General features: G+C 45.2%; 1 protein-coding gene across 2 annotated transcripts in view; it reads right to left on the bottom strand.

Moving 5' to 3' along the window:
• Positions 1 to 16,201, bottom strand: part of LOC120900378 (1-phosphatidylinositol 4,5-bisphosphate phosphodiesterase classes I and II) — a 78,072-nt gene that overhangs the window by 31,776 nt on the left and 30,095 nt on the right. For both annotated transcript variants that reach the window (XM_040307277.1, XM_040307278.1), the window contains exons 2-3: positions 15,830 to 15,976; positions 6,045 to 6,182 (exon numbers count right to left, since the gene is read on the bottom strand). In XM_040307277.1, the coding sequence (XP_040163211.1) occupies positions 6,045 to 6,182; positions 15,830 to 15,976 (285 nt within the window). The remainder of the gene's footprint in view (positions 1 to 6,044; positions 6,183 to 15,829; positions 15,977 to 16,201) is intronic.

The following is a 16,201-nucleotide window of genomic DNA, read 5'->3' on the forward strand; positions in this document are numbered from 1 at the left end:
TTACACGTCTAACGCCCCAGTCCTTGTGCTCCATACAACTTTGCTGTTGTAACGGCAACGATAACGATAGCCCTCGTAAAAGATACACACGGCGATACACAGCCCATCCATCATGGTCAAATGCCACATAAATATGGATTCCCCTGGAGGACAGTTTGCTGGAAAATCTCAACTTTATCACCATGTCAAAGGCATATTGTCAATCGTGTCGGGGGTAGCACTGCGTGTCAGGATGATCTAAGACTGTTTTATAGATATAATAGACTGTTCCTTTGCTTCCCCCTTTCTGCCTTTGCCCGCACTTCGTTGCCTTTCCGCTGGTCAAGATGGTTATGCAAAGGAACGATAAAATGGACAATAAACACACACACACACACACACACACACACACACAGTACTGCTGCCGGCCGCCTCGTTACGAATGCATCCATTTCAAGCCCACCAACCCGACTATTAGCCCACATTTTCCTGCGGGTTTATTAGTCATATGTGTTGTTGTTGATGTTGTTGTTGTTTTTGTTGCTACTGTTGCCCACTCGACGCCTCATGGTGTTGCTGCTCTCAAAAATAACCGAGGATGGCAACCCATCATCATCATCATCATCGTCGTAGTCGTCGTCTTCGTGCCCCGGAGCTCAACCTTCCATCGATCATGGCCGTTGCTCTTCCGGGCGTCTGAAGCGGTTGCCGGATTTAAGTAAAATATATCATGCACACACACACACTGCCGTAAACCATAACGAGCTTACTGCAGCAAGGACACAGAGAAAGGGAATGATAACGTGAACTACTGATCAACGACAACCACTTCGGCTGGCGAGCTTTATGAAACGTTTGTCCTTTACTGTTTTCTGTCCGACGTGATGGTTGGAAAAGTTGGCCACTGCAGCCAAGCGCGCAAAAGGGTTCCGCCGGAAATGTTTTTTTTTCTCTTGTGTGTGTGTATGTGTTTGTGTAAGTGGGTTTTGTTTCTATCCCACTGCTGAGCACTAAGGGGAAATTATCCTCCTTCGCTCTTCGGACGGCGGAAAGAAGGCCACACACACACACGCAGTACCCAAACGCTCCCACTTCTGGCCAGGGTCAGCAGGAAAACGTTTGCTTGCCCTGGCACAGAGTCAATCGATTCAATCTCGTCCACTGCCTGCTGGGTGGCCGCACTCGGTCGGTCGGTGTCGTCGCGGAATTGCCCGCGGCCATCGGGAGGAAAACTGACCCCGCTGCGACACCGTGATTGAATCGTAAAAAGAAGCTTATATTGTTTATTGTCCTCGTTCTCTCGGCCGTGCCTAGAAGCTTCCCATTGGTCGGGTACGACGATTGTACGCCGATGATGGTTCTCAAACTGTCTCAATGTGTTTCTCCCCTGTTTCTCTTCTTTGTGGAAGGTATTCTTGGCGCTGGTGAAGATATCTCCAGCGCTTGTTTCGTTTCGTTCCCTTGTCCTTTCTCGCTTCCGTGCAATACAAACAAGCTTCAACCCGGGCCCGTACAGCGAGCCACATAAATGATGGGTTGCTTATTTTCCTTGTTGCCCGAGGCTACCAAACGGAAAGCGCTACCCACCGCCGGAATGGAAAGGTTAGCCAAAGGTCAGCGTGCAGGGAAGTGTGAATTATCCCTGTCGGGGCAAATCAACACAGCAATGATCGATTTCCAGGACTTGCCCATCGTTGTAGCGCACAGCGCTGGTTTCCCGAACTAACCATGTGCCTCGCCGTGGTGGATAAAACAGAACCATCTTTTTACGGACAAATCGTCTGGGGCTGTCGTTGACGACTAGTCATCAGTCATTATTTTTCACGGTCCTTGTCTTACCATTTGTAATATAATGGAGTAATCTGTTATGGAACTTTTAATGTAATTTACCCTGGTTTAGAATCCAAATAGTTAAGATGATTAACACTGTGTGGTTCAGAAATCACAATTCATAAATGATAAAAATCCTATATCAAGGAATATAAAATACTTTACAGACTCTAAGTGTTTAACTTGTCGTTTAAAAAAAACAATATATAGAATACGTAAAAATACATCGCTTGGAAGCTTCCTGGAAAATGTAGTACACGCAATTCTACAAGAAAAAAAATGTTCCAATGACGGTGAAACAGAATGGAATAATATCCACCTTGTCAAATGCTTTCAAGGAAAACAACTAACACACTTTGCAAAAAAGGCTACTGCTGTTGACACTAAGTCAAGCTTCTGACTAGCAATAACATGACAAAATGGCATAGTATAAATTCCTCAGAAGTGTGGCTCTTGAAACAAATACACCATACTATAAAACATAACTCACTATAGTCTAGACACGCTCCAATCAAATAGATCTCAACAAGTAGCAAAATTCCACCTAATAAAAAAGTTCAACATAAAAGGATTGAAATGGAAATGCAATTTGGCATTGTTTATCGCTGAAATGATGGTCATTTCAGTAAAAAGTCTTCTTTTCAAGTTGGATTAGATGGCTAACTTAACTAGGGTCTTGTGTTTCGGCTGCTATATTTCAACCTTTTTTCCATGAACCTCTATAAAAGCGTTGAAAATTCCTTCAAACCACTTTGCTATTGCAAACCCAATAAATCAAGAAAGTTTGTAAGGCCAATGCGGAGTCAAAATTAATAAATTAACATTTCGCTGTACTTCAACAAACACACACACACACAACCTCACTTCAATCAAAACAGGGATATAAGCTTTAATTGCTTCCATTTTACAAGCGATTACTCCTCCGGTCTTGAGTTGGGCGGCAAAAAAATTACTTAATTCACTGAAAACGTACAGCACACACCACCCGTCGTGTTACGGGAAAATTCTCGTGAGTGTTAACGTTCGCTAAAGCAATGCACCGCCGGTACCATCTTCTTTACCATGCAACCCCGAAAGGATTTATGAGCAAAAATCAACAACAGCAACACAAAACTTTTTTCCTAACGGGCCCGGGCATGATTTGAATAAGACAACGAAAAAAAAGCTCACCCAGTTGAGGGTGATTATAAGTTTTCCGTCTGTGGAATGCGACACCATCGAGCCGGGTGCGTGAAGGGCGCGGCATCTTGATAAAAACATGACGCGCGTTAAGCAACGCCGACCAAGGGACCGTCTTCCCCGATCGAAACCGCCCTTTAACATACGGTGTGCCGGGTGGTGTTGGGCTGCCTTTCAAGCGCGACTGTACTGTGGTGTGTAGCGGAGAAGGGAAAGCAAACTAGATTGAAAGCAAAACAAAACAAAAATGGTACGATAAGGTTTCTATTTTCATTCTTAATCCTTCTCTCCCACCACCCCGGTGCGCTTAATTCGAATGCGAATCGAGCAGGATGGGGTGGTAAAAGGGAAAGCTTTGGTTTTCACATGGCGAAGGATGGGTGCCCCCCCCCCGGGGCATGGTTTTGTCGACGTTCTTTGATCCGAAAGTTCCAAGTGCTAACCGTTTGCCATTAAGTGTAGATTTTGTTTATTATTACTATGGCTTACGCTTTCGCTGTCGATTCGGCTGCGCGCTTACCCTCAGCACATTCAGCGGCACATTCCGCAGCGAGCTGCTCGCGGTGTACGCGTAAACGCGCCTAATCCTACAACAAAGCGTGGTGCCGCTTTCGCTTGCTACGCGAGCTTGGTTTCGTGCGTACGGGAAAGTTTCCACCCGAACATCAAAGTCATTTGCTTTGTGTGAAACAAGCGCTAGGATTGCTAATTTTAAGCACGTGTCACACTTCAAATATGAACTACAAGCATCTCGAACAAACTTAAACCCTACCAACCGTCCAATTAATGTCCAATTGAGACATCTCGCGCTAAGCCCCTTTGCGGAGAACATTTACATTCTCTGCAATCACTCACTCACTTTACCCAGCCTTTTGTGTTAGCTTTCTCCAAAAAAAAAAAAGGGAGGAAAGGATTTAGCTAGGGAAAAAGTTGTGTCACCTTCCACGTCAATTGTTCTCGGAAGCATTCCTTTCAATTGCTGGCTGTGATGGCGTTATTGCGAGCCATCCATCTCCACCAACACCTGAATGGTTGTAAAAATGCCCCATCGGGTAACAGAGTAGCGTGGGCCGAAAGGCAGAGAAAGGGAAGGAGGGGTGGGAGGGAGGAGGGGATGACTGAAAAGTTTACATCGACGCGGCCACACGCTGCCAGCTGGGTGGTTTCTTCTTTTCTTTTCACAATTTCGCGTTGCCATTTTGTTTGTCTCCCGGGTCTCTAGGGTTCGGAACAAACTTTGTGCCACACAAACTTGGAAAGCAATACGCGCCCGACGCGCGCGCAAAGCCGTCGCCTAAAGGTCCATCAAAATTTCATCACCTTTTTTTTTTTTTTTGTTCACCAAACTCCGTGCGGTGATCGCATAGGGCTGGGAACGTAAAGGGGCCCGATATTTCAATTAACCAATGGTCCCCGGGGAAGGGGGCAGAGTTGCTCGAGCTGGGCCCTTCATTTAAAGGACAAGTTTTGAAGTATTGTGGAGAATGGTTGAGGGGAGAGGGATGAAGTGAAGAAAGACAAGTGGTCGTTGTGCGGTGTGACATTAAGCCCGCAAGCAGTGACAGCTCTTAAAGAGCCCTTTTAAATAGGTGCAAAAAATTGTATTACCTTCACGTGTCAAGAAATGAATTATTTTCTTTTTATTGAACGTTGAAGCCAATGTTTCTTCTAGCTACTATGTTGTAACTACAACTACTAAAACAGTTGTTCACAACCATATCATTTGGCAAGCTTTGCTGTTTAGTATTTTACAACTATACGAAAAAGCGCCAGCAAACGCCAAGAAAAGAGCAGCAGGTGGAAATAACCTTTTATTCCATTTTATTTCCTCCCACTAGCCGGAGCAGAAGAAAAACACCCACAAACCATTCAAGCTATCAGCACAACCTATACCTTCGAGACGGGTAGGGAAAACATCGGTAGTAAATGAACACGTCCCCAGCGGCCGATGAAACAAACGAGCATTGCACGAGGATGTCCCCCAACTATACTATCGTGCCTGTCCCCGACACACTCGGCACTACTTCCTGCTCCCGAAAGGCACTTTGAAATGACAACTCGAAACGATACCGACCGGCAAACCCACCCTTCAACACCTTCTTCTGCGAAACCACGGGCGCTGTTCATTTTCCTTTTCGCCCGGGCACAAGTAGAACGAACTTCCGCTTCCGGTGGTATACGCGCGCGCGATAGGCGCGTCAGCCACTTGCTGTAGGTTCGATGGCCAGCATATGCTCGCTGCTCAGTGGCAAGCGGTGCCGAGGGTTGAATCGTATAATAAAAACAACAAAAAAAAGCTCTCCTTCTACGGGATGGGAGTGGGGTAAATGAAAACTTTCATGAATATTGAATCCCAGGCACGAATGCTAGCAATTTAATTCGAAAGCATCTAGCGCTCACCGTGCGCTGCCGTTCCGTTCAGTGTAACGCGGAGGCAAACGCACTGAAAAAAACGACATCATCATCGCCATCATCTAGTGATGATGATGGTAGTAGAAGTGCGTCTGTTTTGTTTTACTTTAGAACGTGTAGTATGAAAACAAAACAAAACCAAAAAAACGCGCCCTCCAGTTCAGTGGGAAATCTTCTCTAAAACTGCGTGCGAAAACGGGAGTGTTTTTATTTTGGGGCGGAAAGAAAATTGTTGAATTTCAATGGACCTCTTCGAGCTCTCTTTACGATTGCTTTGCTCAAGAGACCTTTTGCCTTTTTTCTGTTGTTGTTGCTGCTGCTGCTATCCCTGCACCCACTTACTCAGTCGTACACTTCTTCGATGGGTGATGATGAGTTTTCTCAATCAAGGCGTTCGACGGTTTCTACTCACTTTTAAGCCGCACACTTTGTGCGCCAACTTAACACCGCTCGGCGTACCGTATGGCTTTGGCGGTGTAAAAGCCCTTAATCGGCTTCGACAGCAGGAAGGCGAAAGCCGAAACCAGGAAACGCGATTCGAAATTCGTTTTCCCTTCGCAAAAACCCCCTGGAACGCGGACGGCAAATTGATTTGGTTTCGGTCCAGCCTAATAAGGATTCTGCCAACACTCGACTATACTTACCCGAGCAATTTCCTTGCGCGTACAGCAAAAGTTGATAAAGTTGACGTTGACAAAGTCGGCCCCGTAGCACACGGTGACGGTTTTCTCCTCGAGCGTGTCCTGCGAGCCCATCGTCACGATCTGGCGCAGCTTCATGTCCTGTTCGGGAGAGGTTTTGTGGAGTAAAGAATTGATAAAATAAAATCAGTAATCATTGTTTTTTTTAAACATTACTATTTCGAACGCGACTTATTCATAAATTTGATAAAATTTATTTAACTCAATTTCTCTTTACGAGCGATCGCTTTAATGATCACATTTTCAAACTTAACGCTCAGATACAAATTTAAGGTAAAGGAAATGTCGGAAAAAGATAAGGCAGGATTGTGTAATAACAACATACCAGGATAAGACGTTTTTAATCTGTACCCAAAGTAATAAAGTCTACACAGGAAACGCAGTACGATGACCCGTACCATAATTAAGGATCAGATTTAAAGATTTCTATGTACAACCTAGCGAACTTTGCAACAGGAAAGGCACAAGTTAATCAAACGATTTAGTATAGCTTAAACATCACATCGTTAGGAATCATTATCACTTTCATAAATATTTGATAGCGGTTTAAAGGATTGGTATACAAAATAAACATAACATAACATCCATACGTGCACAACTTGGTGCATTCAAGGTACGAGCGCTTTAAACCTCTCGTAATTTACAAGGTGTTAAAATTGCAAAAAAGGAAGAGAAAAAACAAAGATTGAGAGACTAGTGTTAAGGGCAAAGATAGTTGAGGTAAAAAAAGAAAAAAACAACTGAAAAAAAAGAAAAAAATACAAGAATTCTTATTGCTATGATAATAAAGGGTAAAAAAATGAATTCTTGTGCTTTTCCATTTAAATTATGTTTTTATAAATATATATTTACTCATATACATCCTAAATTTGTTTGTGGAAATTAGTGTCATTTAAAAATTTCAAAAGCTTTTCAATTTCATTTTAATGGTTTGAAAGTACAATGTCCAAATGCTCTCCAAGCATGTGCTTTATTCAATCCAATTATCAGTCTTGTTACAACTGTTTGATCGTTGTGATCCAGTGGATCGTTCCAGTGGATCGCTGCCGTAGCTTGTTTTATTTCTTTTAGGTAGGTTATGGGTGATTTGTTCGATATGTTTTGCCAGCTCTGATTCATTAATTCTTTCAATAACAAGAATGCATCACTTCTGGAGTCACGTCAGAGTGTTCTTCGAGAAGCTGACAAATATCTTCGAACCTTCGCTCAAATATATTAAAGCTTTATTTCTTGCAGCTTAAAACAACTATTACAGATAGCTACTTGAAGCATATTCACAACTGTTATATATAGTTTTGGAAGCATCCTCTATGTCTATGCAACATTTTAGATCGACAAAAAGCATATTCAAACCTCAAGCCGAGTAAAGTAATATGTGTTTGATGAGTTAGCTTATGTACTGTTTATTAAACACTATTGGCCACAGTCATATTGTGCTTCGACGCACATTTCATCGATCCTTTTAAAAGTTACTCTTGTACAGACGTAATGCAATTTGTTCCTATTGAAACTGCACCACAATATTCATAAAATCTTCAGAACGTGGAAAAAGCTTACGTTCAAAATTCATCTCTTGTCTACGTTGGATGCGGTGTAAAATGCAATTTCAAAGGAATGCGATATCAAACAACCTAGTTTGCGAATGTCTGTCCAACTCTGCTGACCCTGACAGTTGATGAAATACTGGTCCACATTCTACAAAGTTATACCTTCCCCGCTTCTCATCCCTACTCTCCGAATTAATCACCCATCGAAACTGTCCCTGGTATGCCATAAAAACATACATACACCCATTCTCCACTAGTGTTCCTAGAACCGGCTTTCGGCCTGTAACGTACCTTTACCATTACATGAAACCCGTTCAAACAACTCACTTCAAACACCCAGAAACCCACCGCTCCCTGCTCCAGCGCTCCAACGAAACCCCATTTCGCTTACACATGCAACGAACGAGCAAATGTAAACAACCTTACCTTGGGACCTCTTCTTAAACACAAGTCGTAAACTTTCGTAAAAAGCGACAGCACGCCAGTGCTTCATCAGCACTGGAACGGCTTCATTACAGCACAGCCAAAGAAACGGAACGGGGTACAAACGGAACCAACCAGGACCGGGAAAACCTTTTCCATGCAAATAGTTCCACCCCTTCCCGTCACAAAAGTTCGAGCGCCAGAGTCAACAGCACTGGAAAGACGTCGAACCCTTGCCGTGCCGTCCCATTTTCATACGGAGCCTGCTCGTTTTGTCGTCTCCCAAAATGCTCATCACCCTCGCTCGCTGTGCCAAGCGCAAATACTGTTCAATATTATATCGGTAACTTGATTTAAGCAACTCAATAAAGCAAACACAAACTCTACCATGTATGCGCACGGTGAACAATCTTTATGGAGTTGGCAACCCTCCTCCTTCCACGGAGACAAACCGTGTATGAACGTTTGGAGCTTTGCTTTCTTGAAGCCTTTTTTTTTTGGCGAAGGTGCTAGCTTTTTCCCACGGTTCGTGTATGGCATGATGTTTGTAAATTCTTCAAAGAGTCGACTACCCTCCTGATGAAGACATCTAGAACGCTGCCCTCCACAAGGCGTGTATCGTTCCCCCAGGCAGCCGGGAAATATTGACAATCACATCAACAACTCGCAGCCCAGCTCACCCAGACGCGCTGCTACATCCCTCCAAGACTTTGATCGATCATGTTTACGGGAAGGTAAGGTTCACATTGCATTACCATTGCTGACGCCCTTCGGGTGTGATGGGGGGTAAAGAACGGTTCTCTTATTACCGTCACCCGATCGGAAGGTGCTACCTGGTGGCGCCGTTTTCTGTTTTGTTTCGTGCCCGTTTCTTACCTTAACAACCGTACAGCGAAAATGGATACAGATAGCGAGTTTGTGTGTTCGGTTGAAAACATCCGAATATTTCGAATCAAGCCCACACTCACACTCCTCTGTGTTCTTCCCCTCCGCGCGCTGCTGCTTCCAGTGTCTATTGACAGTAAATGAAACATGATACAGTAAGAAACGGAGAAGCACTTGGTCGCTTCACTGGCTTTTGCAAGCAAAACGCACGAAGAAGAACATACATGATGAACAAGCGATACAATGTATTGCCTGAAGGGAACAACCAGAGCAAAAAAAACACACACGCTACACACTGTTTTGTGCTGAAACAGGAACCAAGCGAAGAAGATCCGAGAACACAACGAGAAAACAAATTGAATATATGAAAATGGAAAGTGTGTTCCTTCCAATAGTAGGACTTTACCATTTTTTTACACACATGCATGCACAGCCAGCCACAGGGCTACACTGGTTAGCGGAAAACGCGATGAAAACACCAAACGACAGCCGAAGGGAAATCAATTTCCACCGAAAAAAGGGGCATGGCAAATTTCTCCGCCCTACTTGGAAGGTGTCTGCAAGCGAAGTTGCTTTGAAAATTACGCTAGTGTTCCCCACCTGGAGGCGTGCATTGCTTGCCTTCGACTCCGAAATTGAAAACATCATCAACCTTCACGTACGCGCGTGTGTGTGTTGCCGGAAGCTAACGCTTCCCCTAGCAAATGGTAAACGGTTCCTTTTTCGCTGTCCCGCTGTCCCGAAGGAACAGCTTCTGCGCTCGAATGTTGTTTGATGATTTACGAAACATTTTGTGCTGCTTACTCTTTTGTGAGTCGGTTTTTTTTTTTTGCTTTCATTCTTTTGCTAGATACATTTTGTACCTCAGGGTATCATAAATCAACCGGAGGAAACAATCGAATGTGTCAACCAAGCTTTTACGCTCTTTTTCTCTTGGCAGTATCTTTCAACGCATGTTCAATTCAAAAGAGACGCTGTCGATAAAGGCTTCCATGAGCATGATTAATTTGTACATTTTCTCATTAATATGCCATTAGGAAGGGTTTATTTTGTACGGCAAGAGCGTAATTTTAACCAATGTCACTCAAGCGATGATCAGATCAGGTACAAATTGATATAAAAATAACTTTCGAAAAGATGGAAATAATTGTAGCTGAAATGCGACCAAAAATGCCATTGCAATGCTAAAATTGAAAGCATTTCTTAGCTGTATAAGTTTAATGTATTTTTTTTTAATTTAATCAAATATTACAACTGATACAAATCGATTTTTGGAAGAATAAATGCATTTCTAGACCGTCGGATCCGGTTCGAAGGACCAAAATAATCTTTACGGTTTCTCAACACAATAGTTGTTCCTTAAGTATCCAAATTCATCAGCCTCATCCATAATTAAAACATCTTACCCTAACCCATTGTAATATTTGATTAAATTCTCATCTCTTTATTCAATACCCGTCTCCAGTAAACTGCCTCTCCTTAAATCCTGTTATCTCCATAAATAACAGTTTACATTAGCTTGGAGAGGTGATAAAATGGAACATCTTCATTGTTCTTTTTTCTTTACTAGGTCCCTTTACCCGAGCTCTTGAGCAGAAGGGTTATTGGGGACATTGTCCAACGTACACCCCATTTCACAAAGGACCCTGATATCACGAATCCAAATTGAGACGCAAAAGCACGTGAAATAATGTAACCTTCTTTACGCACTTCGACACCGGACCAACGGAACACGCACTGCGGCAACCCAACACACCAACTAGCACCGGTCACCTTAAGCCCTTAACGCAAGCTCACCACAAACCTTATCCCTTTGCATAATCCCCCACATCATCGTTAATAGATGTGGAGGTATCAGGAGAGCGAGTGAGAGGTAAAGGATGTAAAAGTAGCAAATAAAAAAACAAAGATAACGCTGCCACAAGAGAGCACACGCAAAAACGAAATAGCGCCCCACTCTCGCTCTCGCATACACCGATATCTTATCTTCAATCCGACGCCTATCTTTAAGCTAATCAAAGCTCGAAGAACGAGTATACTGCCCTGCTCCTACTACCCCACCCCCCGGGCTACACCTGGATTAAGGCCGGTGAAAGTGCGACACAAATGAAAGGATTTTCGACGCATACGGCCGGCTTTCCGAGGGTGCTAACGAAACCGCCTCAAAACACACGTGACTTTTACGATGGTCCATTCTGGAGGTGTAAGGCGAAAAAAGAAGATGAAGCCGATGTCACGATTATGGAACATTCGTTTGTTACGGCACGGTACGGGACATCATCCCCATCATATTACATTCGTTTCGTTCCGAGTGTCGGTTGGTGGTACTTGCAGGGGAAAATCTCACCATAGGTGTTTGTCCAGTGTGACCAATGCAGAGGGACAAACAGACGCTCTCCGACACATACACACGGAGGAAAAAATGGAAAGGTTATCAAACAAATTTTCATCCTCATCAGGATCGTCAGAAAAAGAGGGTCTTCTCACCCAGCCAGCCGAACCAACGACAACGTTCGCATCGTTTAGAAAGGTGGCATTGGAAGGACGAGACAAAAAATGAAAAATTACCCCCTACTCACTTTCTCTCCCCATCAGCAACGCATGATGAAAATGGTGTGAAAAAGGTGAGCTTTCCATTTGGTACTTTATTCATCCATTTTGCAGCAGTCGCGTTGAGATGATTGCCGGCACTGTTGCTGCTAGTGAAAGCTCGAGTAAAAGGAGAGTTAGTGGGGGAAACATGGCACCAAAGCACCGTTCAACACTTCACACAACATATAAAACGGACTGGAGAGAGCATACTGCCTCAAACGCGCCCTCTCCTTCAACGGAACTGAAAGCCCTGAAAGCTTAAGGTGCGGTTGTAAAAATGGAATATAAAGTACGGTAGTTAAATTTAATTGGATCAGCACGATGATGTGCCCCTGCACTGTCCATGTACACAATGGGTCACCAGAGAGTACGGAGGATAATGAAGGACAGTTCGGAGGCTACTGAGCTGGAATGGAGGCACAAACGCACAAGAAACAAGAATGAAAAAAAACAACCAGTGCCAATCCCAACACAGGACTCTTCTCGTCTCGGCTCGTCTAAGCGCGATGACGGGATAAGCGGTGAATGATCGCATAATTAATTCGAGCCCATTTAGACCGACCATTCTAGCGAAAAATGGTGTGGTACACTGCCTTTCGCCTAAATGCGCCGCTGAGTGGTGGTACACTACACTCTCGAGGCCTATTAAGGCGGGGTGCCAGGAGGGGCGAAGTGAAGTGGAAGCCCAAGTATCCGTGTAGCGACGAAAAAAGTGCAAAAATTCAACCCACCTTAAGGACTTTGGAGCTATCCAGAACTTTTTGGAGCTATCCAGACAGGGACAAAGATTCACACCGGGGTCGACCGTTCGCGTCGTCCGTAAATGTCAGCTGACGACCAAATTCGATTCTGTTAATTAGTTTCCATTGCCATCTCCAACGCTTTGGCTTTTCGGAGCGTTGGCTTTTCGATAAAGTCGCACAGCGCATTCGACTCGTTTTCACTTTCCCTGTGCGAAGAGAGGCGGCAGTGTGTCGCTTTCGCTAAAGGTTACACACTTGTCTTGTCTTGTTCGAGGAATTTTAAAGGGTGAGTGAAATTTATGACCATCGTGTGAGCAACAATTTAACTCCTTGCTGCAAAGCAGCGAGCCAAAAATAAAGCCAGTCAGATGGGACGAACGCAGGGAGTCGCTGGGTGTAATTTGTCATTTTCCTTAAATTAATGCCAGAGGAGCCGTGTATAGGAGGAGTTTCTTGTTGTTTTTTTCGTCGTTCCGTACCATTCGATGAGCATTGAACCTTATCACCAACTGAAACACAACTATTTCACGCTCTTTCCTGCTGCTGGAACTGCTGCTCTCTTTCACTAGCAAAGTGGTGCCGATTTATGATGAAAATGTCAACTTACACCACAAACAGTGGGATTTAATAATGCGGTCAGATATAATTCATTGTTTGTGACTGTGTAACTAATCCTTTCACATAATTGATGCTAAGCTTTAGCGGTTAATTGAATTGGATTGAACTATTTCACATTAGCTTTTTATATTTTGAGTGTTATAAATGATAAAAAGGTTACCTGCAGGATAGTTTTAATTTAAAATGGAATAAATAAATCAACAAACAGAGTCTCTTGAGCTTTAAGCTTTATCAATATTAGCATTAGTTTAGTTTATTTTAGTGTTTATAAATCGATAGACTATAAAGCCCTCTCGAGTCAAATTTTGTTTACAATAGACAATAGATAACGAACAGAACATTTATATATAGCTATTTTTGGACGCATTCCGAACACTTAACAGTGAAATCAGTCTCGTTATCGTCATTCCAGGCTCATAGATATCGTCAGCTGAATTTAGTAGACGGCACATACAAAGAAGGGGGTTGCGAGAGCCAAAGGTTGTTCGGGTTTCAGCGACTGCCAGCATTGGCCGGCGACGGAGTATTCTGGCAGGAACATAGAGGTGAATCCTTGAAAGCAGCTCGGGACAGTCGATGGTTCCATTAAAGATTCCCGTGATAAATGCCAGCCTGGCGTGCTCAACATGTTCGTCGAGAGGCGAGACGACGCGGCCAATCACGAAGGGCGAAGCGCGTTGCCTTTCGTTGGATGGACTCTAGCCGCGCAAGTGCCCGAGTAGATACTGGCCACCAAACAATGCTAGCATATTCCAGCAGTGGTGCGCAGTACAATATCTTGAAACACATAGGATTAGTGATGGGCAAAACGGCTCCGAAGCCGGAGCCGGCTCCGACCGGCTCCAGGCAATTTCGGAGCCGGCTCCGGAGCCGGCTCCGCTCCGACGGCTCCGGAGCCGGCTCCGCTCCGACGGCTCCGGAGCCGGCTCCGCTCCGACGGCTCCGGAGCCGGCTCCGCTCCGACGGCTCCGGAGCCGGCTCCGCTCCGACGGCTCCGGAGCCGGCTCCGCTCCGACGGCTCCGGAGCCGGCTCCGCTCCGACGGCTCCGGAGCCGGCTCCGCGACGGCTCCGGAGCCGGCTCCGCTCCGACGGCTCCGGAGCCGGCTCCGCACCAACGGCTCCGGAGCCGGCTCCGCAACGGCTCCGGAGCCGGCTCCGCACCAACGGCTCCGCTCCAACGGCTCCGGAACCGGTTTTAACACAAAGGACCAAAAGAACTTTTTCAATGAAGTTTCAATCGAGGTAATCCGTAAATTGCGGAGTAGGTCATGTTTAAAAGAATTTATCAAAAAAAAAAAACATCGATTAGTTTTGAATATTGTTAAGAAAGACGAGACTAACGAATGCTACACAACGTCATGCATGCCAATACTGCAATCATATCGTGTGTTAGCTTCCACACGTGCGAGAATATATATTCATTTATGGAACGGAGGCGTGAGTGTAGAGCCGTTAGTCCGGAGCCGGCAACGGAGCCGAAGGTGGGTGTGGGTGCGGAGTCGGCTCCGGAGCCGTCGGAGCAGAGCCGGCCCGGAGCCGTTGGTGCGGAGCCGGCTCCGGAGCCGTTGGTGCGGAGCCGGCTCCGGAGCCGTCGGTGCGGAGCCGGCTCCGGAGCCGTCGGTGCGGAGCCGGCTCCGGAGCCGTCGGAGCTGAGCCGGCTCCGGAGCCGTCGGAGCGGAGCCGGCTCCGGGAAAAAGCCGGAGCCGGCTCCGGAGCCGTTAGTCCGGAGCCGGCTCCGGAGCCGTTGGTGCGCTCCGAAACGCCCATCACTACATAGGATCACGAAGCTCGCACGTCATAATTATGACCAAGCCAAGTAGCCAATTGCCACTAGCGACTACTTGGTCTATCTGTTCTTCGAAGGAGAGTTTAGCAACTAGGAGGACTCGTAGATCCTTTACACAGTTCACTCTTTGGAGGTTCTGACCATCAAGCGTATAATTAAACAGCGCTGGAGCTCTTGTACGGCTGAATGAGATTATGGCACATTTATCAATACAGACGCTTAGTGCGTTACGCTTGTACCACGAGACAAATTCAGTCAGGGTGGCTTGAAGTTGAAGATGGTCTTCTGGCTCACGGATTTCACGATAGATTTTAGCATCATCTGCGTAGAGTAGGCAACTATTATCCGGGAGTGCCGTGAACAAGTCGTTTATGTAGAGCAGGAACAACAGAGGCCACAGGTTGCTGCCCTGGGGTACGCCGGAAGAGGCACAGTTAGATCTAGATTGGTGGGAGCCCATTCTAACTGCATATGAACGACTAAATAAATACGATTTCATCCACTTTACCAAGGGTGGTGATAATCCAAGTCTATCAAGTTTTGCCAGAAGAATGTTGTGGGACACACTATCAAAAGCCGCCTTAATGTCCGTGTAAATGGCATCAACTTGCACACCATCATCAACGGACTTATAACAGCCGTTAACGAATTGCATCAGATTTGTCGTAGTTGATCTCCTGAAATACTCATAAGATCACATACAAAAATGATCAACACTTAAATTCAGGTACAAAACATGTATATTAAGACGCAACAAACCAAAAATAGCACAAGTCAATTTGAAAGAACCATAAAAAAGTGACGACAATGATACAGAAACTACTACAAAAATAGCCCGAAGTCTTAATTTAACCACTACCTCTTTCGCTACATCCAACCTGTAAAAAAAGAGAGAAAGAAAACCACAGCAGCAACCTAAATGGAAGCGAAAGAAAGCTAAATCGAACCTAAATGCGCTTCCGCCAATCAATCTATCAAAAGGGGCAAAGTAAAAATAAGCTACCATCAACCCCGACCCCAGCAGGCGGTCTTCTGAAAGGGTCAGGGCAGCAAAAGCCCTTCTACGCAACTGTCCCATAAATAGCCCGACTGGGTCCCGCCCAGCCCCCCCAATATCGGAAATCGGAACTTACCCTCGGCTTCTTGGCGTACTGTCCGGTGCGAACGTCGCGAATGGTGGCAATGTCCAGCATGTCCATCTCGTGGTTCTGATCCACCCAGTACAGAAAGAAGCCCTTGACATCGACCCGCAGCGTCACCGGCGTACCGTTGCACGAGTCCTGAAAATAGAAGCGAGCGAAGAAGCGCGCAAAGAGAAGAAAACGAAACCACATCAGTGAAATTCAGTGCCTGCTTGTTTTTTTTCGTCCCCCTCAGAGCGCACTGCTCAGTTGCGCGTGTCGATTTGTCGAGCGGTGCGGGAAATTTATGTTCCGAGAGAGCTTTTTTTTGTTTTGGGTGCGTCCATTTCTTTCGTTCGTTTCCCGCTTTTTTTTTTTTGTTCG

Source organism: Anopheles arabiensis, chromosome 3 (assembly GCF_016920715.1).
Source record: "Anopheles arabiensis isolate DONGOLA chromosome 3, AaraD3, whole genome shotgun sequence".
NCBI classification, from domain to species: Eukaryota; Metazoa; Arthropoda; class Insecta; order Diptera; family Culicidae; genus Anopheles; species Anopheles arabiensis.